At 41.6% G+C, this 18,402-nt stretch overlaps 2 protein-coding genes and 1 long non-coding RNA gene across 7 annotated transcripts in view; 2 read left to right on the forward strand and 1 right to left on the reverse strand.

Moving 5' to 3' along the window:
* LOC137335216 (uncharacterized) overlaps nt 1-2,891 on the forward strand; it is a 52,245-nt gene extending 49,354 nt beyond the window's left edge. The window contains exons 2-3 of the long non-coding RNA XR_010966364.1: nt 1,847-1,928; nt 2,767-2,891. This is a non-coding gene — a long non-coding RNA (uncharacterized lncRNA). The remainder of the gene's footprint in view (nt 1-1,846; nt 1,929-2,766) is intronic.
* ccm2l (CCM2 like scaffold protein) overlaps nt 1-18,402 on the reverse strand; it is a 34,681-nt gene that overhangs the window by 2,640 nt on the left and 13,639 nt on the right. For all 5 annotated transcript variants that reach the window (XM_068000450.1, XM_068000446.1, XM_068000447.1 and 2 more), the window contains 7 exons: nt 16,961-17,044; nt 13,933-14,116; nt 12,378-12,514; nt 12,146-12,281; nt 8,543-8,606; nt 8,283-8,430; nt 2,733-2,871 (listed from right to left, as the gene is read on the reverse strand). In XM_068000450.1, coding sequence (XP_067856551.1) covers nt 2,733-2,871; nt 8,283-8,430; nt 8,543-8,606; nt 12,146-12,281; nt 12,378-12,514; nt 13,933-14,116; nt 16,961-17,044 — 892 coding nt within the window. The remainder of the gene's footprint in view (nt 1-2,732; nt 2,872-8,282; nt 8,431-8,542; nt 8,607-12,145; nt 12,282-12,377; nt 12,515-13,932; nt 14,117-16,960; nt 17,045-18,402) is intronic.
* LOC137335214 (uncharacterized) lies at nt 13,214-17,086 on the forward strand. Its single transcript, XM_068000445.1, has 2 exons — nt 13,214-14,125; nt 14,695-17,086. The coding sequence occupies exon 2, from the start codon at nt 14,895-14,897 to the stop codon at nt 16,479-16,481; it is 1,587 nt and encodes a 528-aa protein (XP_067856546.1). The 5' UTR covers nt 13,214-14,125; nt 14,695-14,894; the 3' UTR covers nt 16,482-17,086.

Genomic DNA, 18,402 nt, shown 5'->3' on the forward strand with positions numbered 1-18,402 from the left:
TGGTTTCAGGATGGGGAATGTAAAGCTTAAAATGGCCCTGCAACTCAAGGCAACAGATTTGGAGCCTCTTGGAGCAACATTACAAAACTTCATATCATTTTTATGCTCTGTATAAAAATTATCAGAACCTGTATCTGTCCTGTATTAATTGTCCTTTGCTGAATTTTGATGATGTGGAACTGTATTTTGTTGGTTAGTGTTTCTTTAGTTCCTAATAGTTGTGTGTTGCTTTAATCAGCTTTCTATTCCATATGCTAATATAAAATGCTTGTACAATATCTGTTACCAATATTATTATCAATATTCGGCAAAAGTGGGGACCGTAGATCAGCAACATTTTTTCATGTTCAAAATTTTCACTTTAATGTAATAAACGCCAAAATCAAAAAACTCACTACCTTCCCTCCCCCTCCAAAAAAAAATGCCAGTCTAAAATCCAGAGTAGAAGGAAAATCTAAACCAAGGTCGTAATGATCTACCCACCATACTGGTCAGCCAATAGATTCTTGTTGTGTGATCAACATGACACTGCGTGTTGAAATGCCATTAAACCAGCCAGACCTGCAGCATTTCAATTTAGAACACAGGAACAATCTTATAAACACAGCACACATATTCCCTCCTCCCTCGCTATTTAAAATATCATAGTAAGGTACCCATTTTGTCTTAGAATAGAAACAAAAACTGGTATTTAGATAAGCAAGTTAAAATACTTGGGTCGATTTTAACTCTACCTGCCTAGTGGAAACCGGGTGAGTAAGCAGTTAAAACGAGTAGGTTACTCGCCCGCTCAGATCCTGACCCTTTCGTGCCACTTTGGGATTTTAACCTGCAGGGTTCTGCAGACGGATGAGGTACCCGCCTAAGGCAAGTAGGGATCTCGTGAATTTATGCAAATCATGATCCTATTACAACAATGGCACTTCGATTCCATTTTAACTGGAGTCTGAGCGGGGAAGCCATTGCAGCTTTCCTGTCCGGCTATAGCAGGTCCGAAGCTGGTCTGCAGACAGAAGAGGCCCCGCAAGGTAAGTTTAAATCCCGCCCACCCCTGCTTCGGCTTCTCCCCCTTCCCTCTTGTGAGACCTCCCGAAACCCCCTCACCGTGGCTTATCTGCTTGCTGGAAAGTCTTCCCTGAGTTCTAGGTGGCAGCCTCCGGTCACCCAAACTTCCTCTCCGACGAACAGCCAGCTAGCACTTTCCGTTTGTTTTGGGCAGGCAGCTGATTGGTGGCATGTAGATGAGGCCCGGGAGTTAAAATACCCCAGGCCTCAAACTTAGACCAGTGAGTGTGTTTCACCCGCCGAAACCCACCCGGGGTTAAAATTGACCCCAGTGAGAGGATATTTTTCCAAGTAAGCACTGGTAGTGAGGAACTTCGCCCACTGGAAGGGCATATTGGAAAAGCATGGACAGTGAGATCTGTACTAAATTGAACATAGTTATTGTTGTGGTATTGTAATTCTGAAACTGAGTTATTGTTCTGTTTGTGCTGATTAATTTAACAATCATCTTATCCTTGACTATGTAGAAGTAGTGCAATAAAATAATTATTAGTTATACATCAAATATGTTCTATCAAGAATTAAATAGGTTTAACCAATGCTGTGCTTGATTCCTACTGGAGACCAAACTGTGGCTGGACCTTTTTTTAATGGAGTTGGTTTATGTAGGACAACTCAAGTGACAATTTAGGCAACAGATGTAAAGGGGTAAATTTTAATGGGGAGCCGGGAAGAGGGTGGGGGGGGGGGAAGGGAATTCCTGACCGGAAACCCGGGAATACGGGTTTCCCGGACGTCCTTACAATTTTGACATGAGGACGTCTTTCATTTTTTTCTGCAGGTTTCCCCTCAGACAGGCCAGCCAGATTGACAGGCTGGCCATCAGTTGGACACGAGAACTGCCAGGGAACGGATGCCAGCAGGTAAGTCTTAGATTGGCTGTGGGGGGGGGGGGGGGGGAAGGGTCAGTCATCGGTGAGAGTCGGTCATCGGGGGAGTCATCGGGGTCTGCGGTCATTTGGGGGGGTCATCAGGGGCTCAGTCATGGGTGTTCAGAGATCGTGGGGGGGGGGTTAGAGATTGTGAGGAGGGGGTCGGAGATCGTGGGGGGGGTCGGAGGATCGCGTGTGTGGGATCGCAGCAGGGAGTCTTGTTGGGCTTGGAGGAAACACTTCTGCTCCTCTGGGCCCACAAGCAGTGCAATAAAAGCACTTACCTGCTGAGCCGGCCCTTCTCACCTCCTCTTACATGGCGAGAATCAGAAGGCCTGGGAATCCTGGCCCCCAGGCGTTAAAAATAAAAAAACTGTCAAAATGGAGGTGTGCAGCCTCCTTAAAAGATTTTACTGACCGACCGGCCTCCTGAAAGTGAGTTAGTCACTCGTCACTCGACCCGCCTCTGTTAAAACCGGATGTGGGCGGGTTGGGGTCAGGTGTTACTTTTTTAACTTCCCACCCGCCCCCAACTCACCCATTTGTGGGCTTAAAATTTACCCCAAAAACTCTAGATACAAACCCAAATCCTTGTTCCTACAATGCAATTTTGCTATTTTATTCTGGCCTGAGGATCTTTTTCCACTGATAAATCAACGTTTCAGTGTATGTCCTACGTTTAAAATACATTTAAAAATATATTTCTTCTCTCAGAAGAGGAATCTCTCACGAGTCTACTCCAATCTAACATTGATTTCACTTCATCTATGATACAGACAAAGGGAAAATTTTTACCTAAAAGAAGGAACTTTCTTTTTTCTCCATAAAGCTGAAGAAGTTCTGCGCAATAATCTTCAACTGAAGCACCAGTTCGATACTCACGGAGCAGCAAAGCAAACTGCTGAATTTCTTGTGCTGTCAACTTTGTTCTCAGCTTAAAAATAAAATAAGAAATAAGCACAATAATCTCTGTGAGAAACCATATGACTCATCACATTGTCTTTGTTATTTGGGGCATACGAGTAGGTGAGATATCATTTAAATTGCCCTGAAAATATCATTAACTAGAAGTGAACATTTGATAGATGGAGTGCAAAATCCTTCTACTTGTTTGATCATTTTTTAATATTATAACACAGGATATAAATAATCCTCACCAGAGTTGTACTTCCCTACAGCAATGATAGTCCTCAAACAGGTATAGGCCTTTTTAAAAAATAGATTCCCAGCGTTTCAGATATACAACTCTTCATTTTCACTGCATGCATTCTTTATTCCAGTCAGAAATATCAGTCAACAAATGCAACAGCCTGTACTGTGGCAAGGATCAATCACAGGTAGAAAGATTTTAAAATGTTCATCTTCTCAAAGAAGAAAGGAAAGATGGAGAAGAGGGAATGAAAGATATCGAAGGTTTGTTTACAAATATACGATTGGATCAACTATTACCGCAGCCTCTGTTGATGAACCAAACGCTCCCAATTTGTTGGCTGTGTGGCAAGACCCATGGCTGAACTCAACAAGGTTTATCCAATTGTTGATTTGGAGCTCTGCCCGTGTGTTGAGAACAAGACAATTCTTCATATTCCTATTCCCTTCCCCTCAATTATAATGTTTGTTGTTCCCAACCCCATCCATTGCTGAGGTTTGCTGTCCTGGTATACATAATATTGCAGAAATGAGATTCATTCAAGTTTTTTTTAAATGAAAGTTCTCCCATGCATCAAATTGTGACCAAAAAAAGGTGCTTTTCTCACTGGTGGATTCTGCTGATGATGTTGCTGGGGTCAATTTTACTGAGAGGGCAGGGTTTCCACCTACTCATCGTGTTGTAGGCCTCCTCTTTCATTGTAGGTTCAGTAAAAACTAAAGGAATGTTACTTGGAACTAATCCAAGGCTCGCTTAAGTAAAAGGTATACAGCTGTCTGGAACAAGGTTACCCCGTCAACTGTCCTGCTGTAATTCTGACCAGCATTTTATGGTGTCCAGAACATATTGATGTTCTTTTTGGCAGATGAAGTATTTTTTATAAACCATTACATTAGAATGGTTTTGTCATACACCACTGATAGTTGTATAAATTTACAGCATAGCTCGTACAGGATAGGTAGTCCATCAGTTACAGAGAAGGTTTTTGAGGTTTCAGAAGCTCATGTCTGCCATAAAATGTCTGCCTCTAAAATGGTACTGCTGTATTTTATTTACAACATAAGAACAATGGCAGTAAATATCCCTGGTCTACACTGTAAGGAATTGGCTTGCATCACAGTCCCTTCCTGCCACAGAATCTTGATACAAGGGAAGACTTTAATTATAATACTTGGATTACGCCTTTATGATTTGAACCAGGGCCGCAAACTTTAGAATTGGGGAGGGGAAGCACAAGGACATCAAATATCAGCAATGGAAATGAGTCTGAACAGCAAAGGCAGAAGCGGGAGAGTATTGTAAGCCAAGTAGTTATTAAAATATAAAAGTAATTAACTCTCTTCTCTCCTGAAGGTGTTGACTCCATACTAGTGTACAGTTCCACAAGCATCAGACGACCTCCATTACCTCACCCACTAGCCACTATTCAGTGCGACCCTAGATAATGAGTGCTAGCAGGCTATTCAACTGCATACAGCTCCAAAGCCATGACCAATTCCATCCTTACCTCCTGTCCATACATACACATTTCCAGCTTGGCTCAGGAGTGGGAACCCTGGTCAATTTTTCCCTCCCTGACTCAGGGATGACTGAGTTCAATTGTAGGGCCTAACTAGTCCATGTTGGTGTTTCTCCTCCACATGATAGTCCTAACCCCATGTGCCCACCCTATTCCCATATCCTCTTACCTTCAACCATCTATCTAACTGATTCTTAAATTTTGACATGGTTTCTGCTTCAATCACTAACTCTGGTCGTGCATTCCACAGCCTCACATCCCTCTGTGTAAAAAGGTTTCTCCTACTCTCGGTCCTAAATTTCTTACATTTAATCTTGAGTCTATGTCCCCATAAACAGTCTGTTTTTATCTACTCTATTCCATCACTTCAGAATTTTAAACACCTCTATCAAATCATTCCATAAACAGCCTCCTTTTTAATATTCTATGGGGGGAGTTCTAACCACCACCCACCCCCCACAACCTGCCAAATGGATACTCAAAGCCAACGGGTTCCTTTTTTAAATATGCAGAATCTGAGGCTCCGATTGGCCTGACTGCAATATTAACCTGAGGCCTGATCGGTGGCTTCACCGCGAGGCCAAAGCCATCAGGAAGTTGGATCCGGGGCAAGAAGATGCCCAGAAAGGCTCCTCCAGGCCTCACAAGGAAACCTTGGGCCTTTCCTGCCCCAGGCTTCCCTCTGTCTCCTCCAACCATGATCCCTGTTGGATCCCCTCCTGATCAGTTACTTAGTGCTGGGGACTGTTCCCTCTGGTCCCGGGCGGTGGCCATCTGACATCCGATTTTAACTGTTGGGCAGCCGCTTATATATTAGGTGACTGCTCCCTGAAAGCCTGAGGCCTGCTTGTGTCTGAGGAGTCCAGTGTACCCCAATGCAGATAGTGAGTGCTTTGGGGACTGGGAGCCTACGCATAAGCTGCATGTTAGGCTCATTTGGCCCCCAGCTTCTTTATTAATTAGGCGGCCACCTCATGACGTGGCTGGAGCGCCCGATTGGAATGGGCACTGAAGGGGAGTCGGGTGGTAAGATTTTTTTTTTAATTAGAGCATTTGTGTGCAGATGATTGTAGCAGCTGCCCAGTGCCAGTGGCGTGGCACTCAGCCACCATTTTGGCTGTGTCTGCTCAAAAAGCATTTTCCATTTGTGAGCAGGCCCTTGAGGTGTGATTCCATTATGCACTGGCCTACAAGGTCCTATCAATGGTGTGGGGCCTTGCAAAATTTGCCATTCATGCCAGGAACACTATGATACTGGCCAGGAGCTAGGGAGAAGCCTCCAGCTTCACCATCCCTCACTTTCCTGATGCCCTCCTGGCCTATGATTTCTCCAGTGGCCTCCTTGAAAGGGATTCATTGTTTTGGGTTATTTCCTATATGAGTCTGTTTCTGGGAACTAAAAGCCATTTTGTCCTAGAGCAGAAGAATGGTATGAAGACACTGAAACTACATAAAGGAGAGACAATCACAAGGCTGCACAAATTCAGTGGCATACTGCATGCTACAAATTAAGAATGCATATTTCTTGCATGAAATCCCATAAAGCACTGTTGCTGTGCACACAGATTGCCATATGTATTTCTGTGCATAACAATACCATACATCCCAAGTCTTTAATTCAAACAAGGAGCGAGCTAGCTCAGGTGAAGTGGAAGGAGAAATTGGCACACAGGACTGTAGAGTGGCAGTGGGATGCTTTCTTAAAAAGAGATTGCAAAGGTACAGAATAAGTATATTCCATTAAAAAAGGTGCAGAATAAGTATATGCCATGAATAAATAGAAGCTTATAAACCAATTAAAATTAACAAAGTGGGCCTATGTGGTCTTTAGCACTCCTGCTCCTCCTGCCTCCACATTCAGGTAAGTATATTTTTAAAAATTAACTTGTTGGTTGTGGCCAAATAGGCAGTCCCTTTATGGACTGCCCGTTAGATCCGATGTAGGCCTGGTTTTCTTCAGTGCAGTTGGCGCCGGTAGCTCAGGGCAAACCAATCTTGTAGTGGGGGCTTCAAATAGGCATTAGGCCCTTATTTGCAAATGCAAAGGGCCTATTTCAGGCGTAGGCACTGCACACCAATTTCTTGGCTTTTACCAATAAGGCGGATGGCGCACTTATGACTCGTAATGAAGGTGCACTTCCTGCCCACTGTATTGGTGGCTTAGAAGGCCATTGAATGCCCAAAAAATGGGCGCTGTGCAGCCGGATCTCTAGGTCACAAACTTGGTAACAATATTTAGGTAATACACAGGTCAGGCAAATACCTGGGATCATTATCTTCCAGTTGCTGGAATACATGTTTGTCACCACATACAATTGGATAAGTACATAACTGAATTGAATCAGTTCTCAGACACAGTTTTGTGAAGCAGAAATCATGAAGCTACTGGGTACCAAAGAAATAATTGTGAAGTATATTGTGAAGAAGAGACATTATCATAGGCTTGGCTGAGGGAGATTAAAGGAGTAGATTTTCAACTTGCCGCTCGGCTGTAAAACTAGCGTGGATCGGCTGCCCATTATAAAAACCGATCGATTGAGTTCAATGGAATTGAAAATCAGGCTGTTGCCATAACAAGTGGCCAATCTGCACCATCAGTTTTACGCCCAGGCGCATGTTAAAAATCTACCCCAAACAGTCTGTTCAGTTCCAGCATGAGGACCTAAATAATGAGGTGGATGGAACAGACAGAATAGACATTTCTCATTTCTGTTTTCTTAAGTTCTTATATTTAGCAAGTTATCTTATAGTACATACAAAGTGCTATTTTTTTTAAAAGAGAAGTCTATTTAGCAGCATGGAAACATAGCGCTGCGCCACAGGATGGTTTGAAGTAGTTTTGTGTCTCCATGGTGAATTTCTAGCTCTGTGTGCCAATTGGGAAACTTCTGACTGAAGGCAGTTGCTTCCTAACATGGAGAGAAGGAAGGCTCTTTATCACTCTAATGGCTGGCTACAGAGTGCCATTCACAGAGCTCTGCCAGACCTTTAATCTGCGACTAGCATATCGTGGAAAAATGCAATAAGCTAGCGTATAGTTGTTTCGAAGATATCATTCCATTTCCTGGATGGCTCAATGGATAAATATGCAATGTGGTGTAACACTGTGCATAAATGCCAGCAAGATCCTGCATTGATGAATGATCTTTGCTGTGTTGGTTAACCTCAACCAGGGTGGTGATACAGATCAACACTTGGCCTCAGTGCCCTGTGATAGGAAGGGGAAATACGGCCAAGATACTCACAATTCAGCAATTCTTTGCTGCATGTTGTGTGGGCATGCTAGCTTTGGATGAAGGCAGGGTTAGATTCAACTGTGATGGCACCTGCAGTCGAATAAGCCTGGCAACACTCACTGCCCAAATGCAAGCATGAAGACTGGACTGCTTAAGGATTATTGCTACCAAACAGCTTCAAGACAGATGGGGCAAGGATATTGTAGGTAAAAAAAAAGAGCTGTAATTCAACAATTCAAAAGCTTCGTTTTAGAAATGAAGTTGATATATTTGAGTAGCCTCTGTGGCATAGATACAGTAGACTAAATAAAACAATTAGAATAAGGTGAGAAAGAGAGTCTGAACATCTCTGCATTTCAACCTGTGTAAAGGAGATACCGTCACTTCTAAAGAATATAAATAGAAATGTCTCACTTATGATACGTGCAGTATTTACTTACAGTTGTCATATAATCCTGCAGCAGATCAGCTCCAGTGCTACTCTGGTCACTCTCACTGCCGGCTGTGCCTTGACTGAATTGTGATTCTTTGCATGAAGGGGAGGAGCTGCCACTGCAGTAAGGATCAAATGTTTCCTGTGATCCATCGCTGTGCTCAGAAAAAAAAGACACTTGAAGCAATTCAGCTTAAAATAGGAAAGCCATAAAGTCTATCACTCAAGTGTTGTTCAGAACACACTTCCAGAATCAAGGGTACTTACAAAGAACTGCAGCAGCTAAAATCTGCTTCATAGCCATATGTTTCAGCAGTTTGTCTACTGTCACCTGAAGAACCAGTGAAAAGAAGACTGTTAGGAGAATGGAAACATTTAAAGAATTACTGTTCTTCACAAGGTTATTAAAATTAGTATCTAATTATAACTGAGTTTTGTAATCAATCAAATATATATTTCTACCATAGTCACTGTACTTTTACACAGAGAATGACTTTTATGTATGTAATGGATGATTTCTAAATCTCTACTTTTTCTGTTCCATGTTTTCCCCTTTTAGTGAAAAATTACCAAATGCAGCTAAGAGATTTTTCTAATGTAATTACTCAGCTTTTCTGTCTTATCGCTTGCTTCTATTCACAATCATTTGTTTCTTAACTGGTATAAATTATATAGATGGGTGGGAAAGGCAAGTTACTAGTTTGTGAGGTTTTCCAAGGCTTTGGATGCCAATGGATCTCCAACAACAGAACAATCAATCTGAGAGGAACATTATATCAGTATTTCCCTGGAAGGAGCCACTTCATCCATTATGAAACAAAACAACCTGCCCAGCAGCCCAGACAAATCACAACGCACACTGCAGTTGCAGGTTTGGGTATCAACCTGTGACGCAACTGTGACTACAGGAATGCTGTATAAGTATCTCAAATACTCTACCACCTCCTCTTCACCCTGCCCAGTCCTCTTCACCATCTTAAGATTGTTTTAAATCAGTAAAACTCCAGTAGTCTTTATTTGTAAAATCACAGCAAAATGACAGATCAATATCACAGTGTTATTTTACCATGGTTACAATTCACTAATGATTAAGTACTTTATTTATCTCAGTACAATTTGTTGATATTTTACCAATACTCTCAGTAAAACTTGTATTCAAAAAGATTTACTAACACATTGGGTAATAGCTCCAGGAATTGGGTATATCAGAACAAGGGAATATAATAGAATTTCGAGCTGGAGATAAAAATGACAACAACTATTTGGAGTTTATAATTCCATTTCTGTGCGACTCACTTATAACCACGTGGGTAAAGAAGTTCAGTAAATCATGTGACATTACATACTTTGGTGCCTGCTAGTGGACCAACATGACAAAAAATCTATTTTGTCTACAGTCCAAGAGATTGGCCATAAAACTTGTAGCTGTACTAGAACACAAATCCATGATGGCCCAATTAATTCATGTGAAGCAAATAACAGGCTTGCAGCAAAGTCCACACTTAACAATCATAAAGTAAAAATGAACATTTATATAGTCTTGTGTCTGTCCTGTATTAATATATATAACATTTCAAATTGAATTAAATCTTTATATCACAATTTTTTAAGGAAAGAAAAGCATTGGCAATGCAGTAAAACAAGCCTGGGGCCAGAATTCTCTTTCTTCTGTGAGGTTGTACAATTATATTCAGGGCAGTTTCGCAATTGTGGGTGAGAGTATTTTGGGGGAAGGGGTCATAGGAGATTAGTTTTTCATCCTCTGTAGTCGAAGGTGACTCCGGTAACCTGTCTATGCTGTTATGTTATATTATTTTTATATTATTCAGATACTATGAATCTGACGATTGGGGGTGCTGTTTGCTTAGGAAGGGGAAAGAAAAAGATGCAACATCAAACACAGCTTTTGTTATCCTAATACTCCCTTTTATATTTACAATTTCATGGGAAATGGATCTCGAATATGATCTGGTTTCCCATGTTCCCAAACTGTGGGAAACACTGAAACACTTGGACATGCATGGTTGCTCCTGTCACAAATCGACTTTGCCATTCTGTCTGTGGATCTTCCCTGTTGTCGGGGAAAGTCCTGTATAGTCACTTGCCCACTTGTGAGGTGCTGAAAGATGCAGAATCCAATAGCATTGGACAATGCTAATTAAGGCACAGCTGTGCTGGATGGGACATGTTATCAGGATGATTTGCCAAGGGTATTCTGCACAGCGAGCTCAAATATGACAAGTGTTCATGGGTTGACAGAGGAAACGTTTTAAAGAGCTATTGAGTACAATCTGAACCTGTGCAGCATTGACACAAATCATTGAGAGATACTTGCAGCTGACTGACTAGAACACCAGTCAGTACTATGGCACAGAGTGGAGAACTTTGAAATACAGCATTGTCAATAGCAGCAAGAAAAGCTGTTGTTATTGAAACGCAGTCAACAGCAATGGCAACAATAACTGTGACTGAAAGAGGGCATTTGTTTGCACACAGTGCGGGAAGCCCGTGACTGGACTATATAGCCACGAGCAGGTTCATAGAAAACAATTAACTCTCAACAAATCATTTTCATGATCAAAGGACTAGTGAGAACCACTTGGGAACAAGTCAGTCAGCACATTTAATAAGCTGCAGATTGTGATTGTGACAGTTACTGTCACAAAGAAAGTTTTGGCATAAAAGGGGAAAGTAGTTATGCATCTCAATATCAGAAAGGTTTTGCATCTGTCATCAAAAGAGCTCAGCTGATAGAATAGTGCAGTTCATTAATTTTACTTTATTTTAAGAAATTACATAAAAACACATCTGCAGAGTTGACTTTTAACCAACATTTGTCGAACCTGCTTTCCAACCAGATTTGTCACAAGCAGAGATACTTTAGGAAATGACAGAGATATGAATGTCAGCTCAGAAGCATACTCATAAAACCGAAAGGTGATCTGTAGCATCGTGGAGAGATACCAGGCACAATTTCACGGGTGTCATGGGTGTTTCAAATACTTATCCCTACTTGACCCTTAAACCAAATAATTGAAAAGAAAGAAAGAAAATACTTGCATTTATCGGGGTAGAAATTTGTGACTTCAATGGAAAAGAAAGGTGGGATATAAAACAGGCTGCCGATTTGCTATTGCTCGCTGCTGCACAAGATCCATGTCACCCCCGTACAGTACCTTTCACGACCTCAGGACCACCCAAAGCGCTTTACAGTCAATTAAATACAATTGAAGAACTGTCATATGCAATTCATATCTGACACTTCCCTCAATCAAACCACTGGGGATACTGGTTGCTTTGGCAAAAGGCACAAAAAAATCAGATACAGATTTTTTTACGCTAATACCCCAATTGTATTTATGATACAGTGGAATTGGTTCTGAAATATGCTCTAGTTCCCTTTGTTCCAAAATCACTAGTAACACTGGACTAACTGGGCATGTGCAGTTGCTCCTGTCACAAATGAACTTTTCTACCCTATCTGTATACTTTCCCTGGTGTGTGTGTGTGTGTGTGTGGTTGTGTGTGTGTGTGTGTCGGGGAAGGGAGCAGATCTGTACAGTCCAGCATTGTAAAAGTCACAGTAGAGGCGTGTACAGGTAGGCTGAGAACTCAGGAGGCATTGCAATAATTAAAATGGCGTTCAAAAGAAAATAAATGACTTATGCTAGTTTTAGAACTAGTAATGTTCTTTTAGTGGTCCTGTCTGCATCTCTGTGAACACTGCAGGAATTGCCATTTATGGTTTTAACTTGATGGCAATACTGTAGATGTTGGGATTGTAACCAGATGTTGCTGTCGACAACATTAAGCAAACATGTTTGATACAAGCCTTTGATGGTAATATGACTACTTTCAACCTGAACATACTTCTCTCTATTAACCACCGTCTGTCTGGTGTGGATGTATAATGGAGTCCTGCTCGATCCACACAATCTATTGTCTGATCTCCATAAATGATACGAAACACCTGGCAGATGAGAGCACAATATTCTTCGGCTGAATCCTAGTTACAAAATAAATGGAGATTATAAATCTCACCATGCAACTGTTAAAATTGCTATCAAAACTTTTCATTGTTCGTACCACAAAAACAGCTCACCCTGCTGTCCACTGCAAGTATCACTAGGTTGCAGTATGTTTCTGAACCGGGCACAGCTTCCTGGGAATCAGGCAGAGTTCCTGTTGTTTGTCTACGTTCCAAACTGCCTCCCGCAGCTACAGCAGCCACTCCAAGACCTAACATGAGATAAGTAATCTTAATATTCATAGAACCAAATGTAAATTATGAACCTATAATATTAAAATAGTTAAAGGGCCTGCAGAGCTAAAGTGTGACCATGAAGGAAAATCTGGTGAATGAAACGAAGAATGCATGAGAAGCAATTTGTTGTCTTTAATATTCAATGGGCAAGATAAAAGCAGGATTGTGTGTGTTGCTAAGCAGTGCCACATCAAGGGATTGAGATAATGTCATCAACTATTATAGGAAAACGCAAGTAATTTATTAATGTCATCTTAACCTTGAGATGTGTTGTGTCCATGAAACACACTGCAGTCTGTGTTTTTCTATATCACACAGCTGCAGGGGAAGTTTGAAACTAGTTTCAGCAAGTTTCTTTTGAACTGACATCAGGCATCATTGTGCAGAGTGAAGGAAACATGATTAAATAATGTGACTTGAATTGGAGAGATAGTGTAGTTTGTGATTTGAACTGAAATGGTGTTGGGTTTTATTAAATTTCATGTTACATGGGGAGCAGCATGCTTCATAAACATATTAACACAAAACCTTATTGCCTTACATTTTAAATTAAGCATCTAAATTATGTAGAGACATGGCTTAATTATCTGGACCATATTAATTAGCATTATATTTAAATTTGCACAATATGATTTAACTTTGTTGAATTGTATTGTGGGAACTGAATGAGATATTTGATTGGTAACTTAACAGATAAGTGCTTTTTAAGCTAATCATTTTTTTTTGCCCAATGAGTAAACTTTGGAGGCAACACTCACTAGATGCAAGTCATTTAAAAAAATTAAAACTTTTTTTGTGCTGATCAAGGTGAAGGATGTTGGTGCTGGAGAATGAAACATTACTCATTTCAGGTACCGAGTGTTACCACCAAGTAGTTGGGGTTCAGATAGAGCCCATCCAGATGCAGAATAAATTCTGCTCCAATACCGTGCCTCAGTTACAACTTCAGAAGAGAACCCCTTATAGTACCAGGGTTATTTTCCCCAGACCAAACATCTTGAGGCATCACTGAATGATATTGCCAATTAGCACCAAATTAGGGGCAGTTTTGTACTGTGGGAACTAGATTGCAATTGCCAAAATTCATTTCATATAGGACTCTTACAGCCAACAAATAGAGGAGGCTTTCATCCCATTAGTCTAGGCTGGATTTGTACCCAAGTCACATAGACCATTGTCTAACTCATTGCACCACCCAGTGTTTGTGACCGTGGCATTACTTGCAAAAACGTTTTTTTTGGACACACATAATTCTGCAATTTTATGAACATATTTAAGACCAAATATTTGAGTCTTACAGGAGTACTTCTGAACTGGTACTGAGTAATGCTGATCGAGACCTTAGAAAACTGTTAATGACTTGCACTGAATGCTTTGAGAGAAATTAATATACCTGTTTTGAGAATGAGTAGATGCAATGCATCATCCCTGACATATGATACAGCAGCAATCTCATGGGTTGGGATTCTCAGGATCAGCTCTTCATTGTCCCTCCAGGTCAAGAGGAGACAGCGTGCAGACAAACTCAGGATGGTGTCCTGCTCCGCAGTTGTTTGCAAAGGCAGCTGTTTCTGTTGCTGTCAAAGGTAGGATTCTGTATATTTCAATTATTCTTAATTACTTTCTTCCTCCTTTTGTTTAAACCTGTTTATTTTACATAAAATTTGCTTAACAACCAAAAACAAAATACTTTTTATTGAGTTGATAAAAGAAGCAAATCCATCAAAGGAATTGGTAGAATTTCATTCATGTGTAGAGAAAAGCAATTTCTGTATATTACAATGTTAACATTCTGAAATTCTGATAGCCAACTTTTGATCTGATGAAACAAACCATATTTACTTTGGTAAACAATACTTCAAATAGATCTATGACCTGAAAGGACCTCTTTTCAAAGTCAAAATTTATATTAAAAAATTGGTTAACATTAAAAATTCTAACTGTATAATTTTATCTACATCTATTTGATTCAACCAGGAACTGGTAGGATCTGGCTTTCCTCAAGTCACAATATTATCTCAACAAAACAATGTGATGTTATCAATTTTTCACTAAACCTCAATTTAAAAGCTCAGTCCTTATTAAAATATAAAAGTGAATATATAATAATGTGCTATCTTCAAATCTTTAATCAATTTTACTTGCCTATCTCCAGGACTTCAGCACTCAAGAATTTGAACACATGGTGTAGGTTGACACCAGTGCACTACTGAGAGGGTGCTGCCTTTTGGATGAGATATTAAACTGAGGCCCCGTCTGCGCTCTTGGGTGGACATAAAAGATCCCAAGGCACCATTTGAAGAAGAGGATGGGAGTTCTCCCAATATCCTGGCCAACATTTACCCCTTAACCAAAATGACCAGAACAGATTATCTGGTCATATCAGGCAACGGAACCCTGTGTGAGAACCTCTCTGGATACATCGAGGGCATCCTGAAACCCATCGTACAGGGAACCCCCAGCTTCTGTCGCGACACTACAGACTTCCTACAAAAACTCAGTACCCACGGACCAGTTGAACCAGGAACACTTCTCACCACGATGGACGTCTCGGCACTATACACCAGTATCCCCCACGATGACGGCATCGCTGCGACAGCATCAATACTCAACACCAACAACAGCCAATCTCCGGAAGCCATCCTACAACTCATCCGCTTCATCCTGGATCACAATGTCTTCACCTTCGATAACCAGTTCTTTACCCAAACACACGGAACAGCCATGGGGACCAAATTCGCACCCCAATACGCCAACATTTTCATGCACAAGTTCGAGCAGGACTTCTTCACTGCACAAGACCTCCAACCAACACTATACACCAGATACATCGACGACATTTTCTTTCTATGGACCCACGGCAAGGAATCACTAAAGAGACTACACGATAACATCAACAAGTTCCATCCCACCATCAAGCTCACCATGGACTACTCCTCAGAATCAGTTTCTTTCTTGGACACACGAATCTCCATCAAAGACGGGCACCTCAGCACCTCACTCTACCGCAAGCCCACGGACAACCTCACGATGCTCCACTTTTCCAGCTTCCACCCTAACCACGTCAAAGAGGCCATCCCCTATGGACAGGCCCTGCGAATACACAGGGTCTGCTCAGACGAGGAGGAACGCGATGGACACCTACAGACGCTGAAAGACGCCCTAGTAAGAACGGGATATGACGCTCGACTCATCGATCGACAGTTCCGACGGGCCACAGCAAAAAATCGCATAGACCTCCTCAGGAGACTAACACGGGACGCAACCAACAGAGTACCCTTTGTCGTCCAGTACTTCCCCGGAGCGGAGAAACTACGCCATGTTCTCCGCAGCCTTCAACATGTCATCAATGAGGACAAACACCTCGCTATGGCCATCCCCACACCTCCACTACTCGCCTTTAAACAGCCACCCAACCTCAAACAGACCATCGTTCGCAGCAAACTACCTAGCTTTCAAGAGAACAGCGTCCACGACGCCACACAACCCTGCCACGGTAACCTCTGCAAGACATGCCAGATCATCGACACAGATACCACCATCACACGAGAGGACACCACCCACCAGGTGCATGGTTCATACTCCTGTGACTCGGCCAACGTTGTCTACCTCATACGTTGCAGGAAAGGATGCCCCAGAGCATGGTACATTGGCGAGACCATGCAGACGCTGCGACAACGGATGAACGGACACCGCGCAACAATCGCCAAACAGGAGGGTTCCCTCCCAGTCGGGGAACACTTCAGCAGTCATGGACATTCATCCACCGACCTTCGGGTAAGCGTACTCCAAGGCGGCCTTCGAGACACACGACAACGCAAAATCGTCGAGCAGAAATTGATAGCCAAGTTCCGCACCCATGAGGACGGCCTCAACCGGGATCTTGGGTTCATGTCACGCTACACGTTACCCCACCAGCGAACAAATGTTATCTGTTTTTAATATAATGGGTCATTTGCTGGCTCTCTCTGCCTTCCGGATGTTTCTGCCTCTCTCTGTTTTTTTTCTCTGTTTTTTTTCCCTGTTTGTTTTTTTGTTGAATGTGTATTCGGGGGTTCTGCAGGTGACACCTCTCTGTCTGAACACGGTGATTGCCTTGGCAACGGGCAGTTGCAGGGGCAGTCTGTAAACACCGTGTATTGTTCTATATGTATAAATGCGTAGGCTTCAAGGAGCTCTTGAAACATTTGCCTGAGGAAGGAGGAAATCTCCGAAAGCTTGTGAATTTAAAATAAAATTGCTGGACTATAACTTGGTGTTGTAAAATTGTTTACAACTGGTCATATATCTAATTGCTGTTTGTGGGATGATGCGGTATCCAACATCCAACTTGTTCTTAAGAGGAATTGATTGTGCAATACATTTGTTTAACCCTTTATGATGTGAGCAGTTCACATTATTCTCTAGTAGTTGTCCCTTACCCTTGCTGTATCCAGAAGCTGTAGTACTTCAGCTCTGCTCGCTGGATTTAAAGAACATGACACCCACGTCAAGTGACCTAGAAACTGAAGACAAAGAAATACATCTTAAAGGATGAAGTTGGCAAATTTTAGCTCCTGGTTGTTTGCAATTACTGGATTCCTTAACTAGCCTATTCAGAAGTCCTTAGGCTAGGGGAACTGGCTAAGAAGTTTCACCGTTGGACCTTCATTGCAAGTCTAGATCAGAGTGATGGAATGAAATCAATCTCTGCCAGCTGCATGGGGTTTTAAGTGAAATTAGGTAGGACAGTCTCAAACCAAGTTGCTCCTTAATGGTCGAGAGTTGAGAACACAAAATAGCTCATAATTTGATACTGAATGGTAGTCTAATTCAGAGATGGGGGTGGGGAAGGGGGCGGTGGTGGTGGGGGCATAAGGATGGCTGGTGTGGGAATTGTAACAGTTTTGCAAAACACTTATAAAATGACCAAACATTACTCGTGTGCTTTGTGACCATGTGAACCCTCAAAAGTGTTATTGCCTTTTATCATATTCCCAGCCAGCTATTATTAATGGTAACAGAAAGGAGATTATATAAGGAGCCAAAAGGCTAGAAATTACTGTTGGCAACATTAGTGGATGTTTAAAATAAATGGGTGAATGCCTTAGTTAAAATAGCAGACAGAGGAACGATATACATCAAAATTTAAGTATCTGTCAGTTAAACAGTAATTTCTAGCCTATTGTCTACAACCACTTATTCTCTTGCCTAATTAGAATCAAATATTTACACAAAATTATATTGTATAATCCCATGTATAAGTATCTCTACCATTTTCTATTAAATCCATCCTCATGTTGGACAAGTGATCAACACCATTACAGATGTAATGTCATGGTGTGGTATGCACCAGTAAACAAGTGCTTGGAACTGCAATACTCCTCAAAAGCTGCTAAAGCATGAATCCAATCCTCATACACTCTAAAGTACTTGTTTAATGGAAGTGACTATAGGCGAGAGAGAAAATGCCCCTCTCTTGCTATGGTCATTTTTACCCAAGCGCCCCACCACACTTCTATTGTAATTACTAGCTTCAGACAGTTATAAGGCAACAATACAGTTTAATTTAACCAAATAAAGGGTGTAAAATCTACATGCCTATAAGAAAAGAAAAATTGTCCTGTGAGGTCCCATGGGTGAATTTACACTGCACATGTTTAAAGAAACCACTTCACATCAATGCTAAACTTGGATTGTAAATTAGGTGCTAAGGCCTGAAATGACTCTGAAGCTTTGTTGCTGTGTCAAGTTGGGCCTTAGGGCAGATTCAGGCTGTATTTACATTGTAACTGCAACACTGATGCGAAGCTAGGTCACAACTGGATATTCTCTGTGTGATGTTAAACTGGTCAATAGAAAATCAACAATATTTCATACTGGC

Source organism: Heptranchias perlo, chromosome 19 (assembly GCF_035084215.1).
Source record: "Heptranchias perlo isolate sHepPer1 chromosome 19, sHepPer1.hap1, whole genome shotgun sequence".
NCBI lineage: Eukaryota > Metazoa > Chordata > Chondrichthyes > Hexanchiformes > Hexanchidae > Heptranchias > Heptranchias perlo.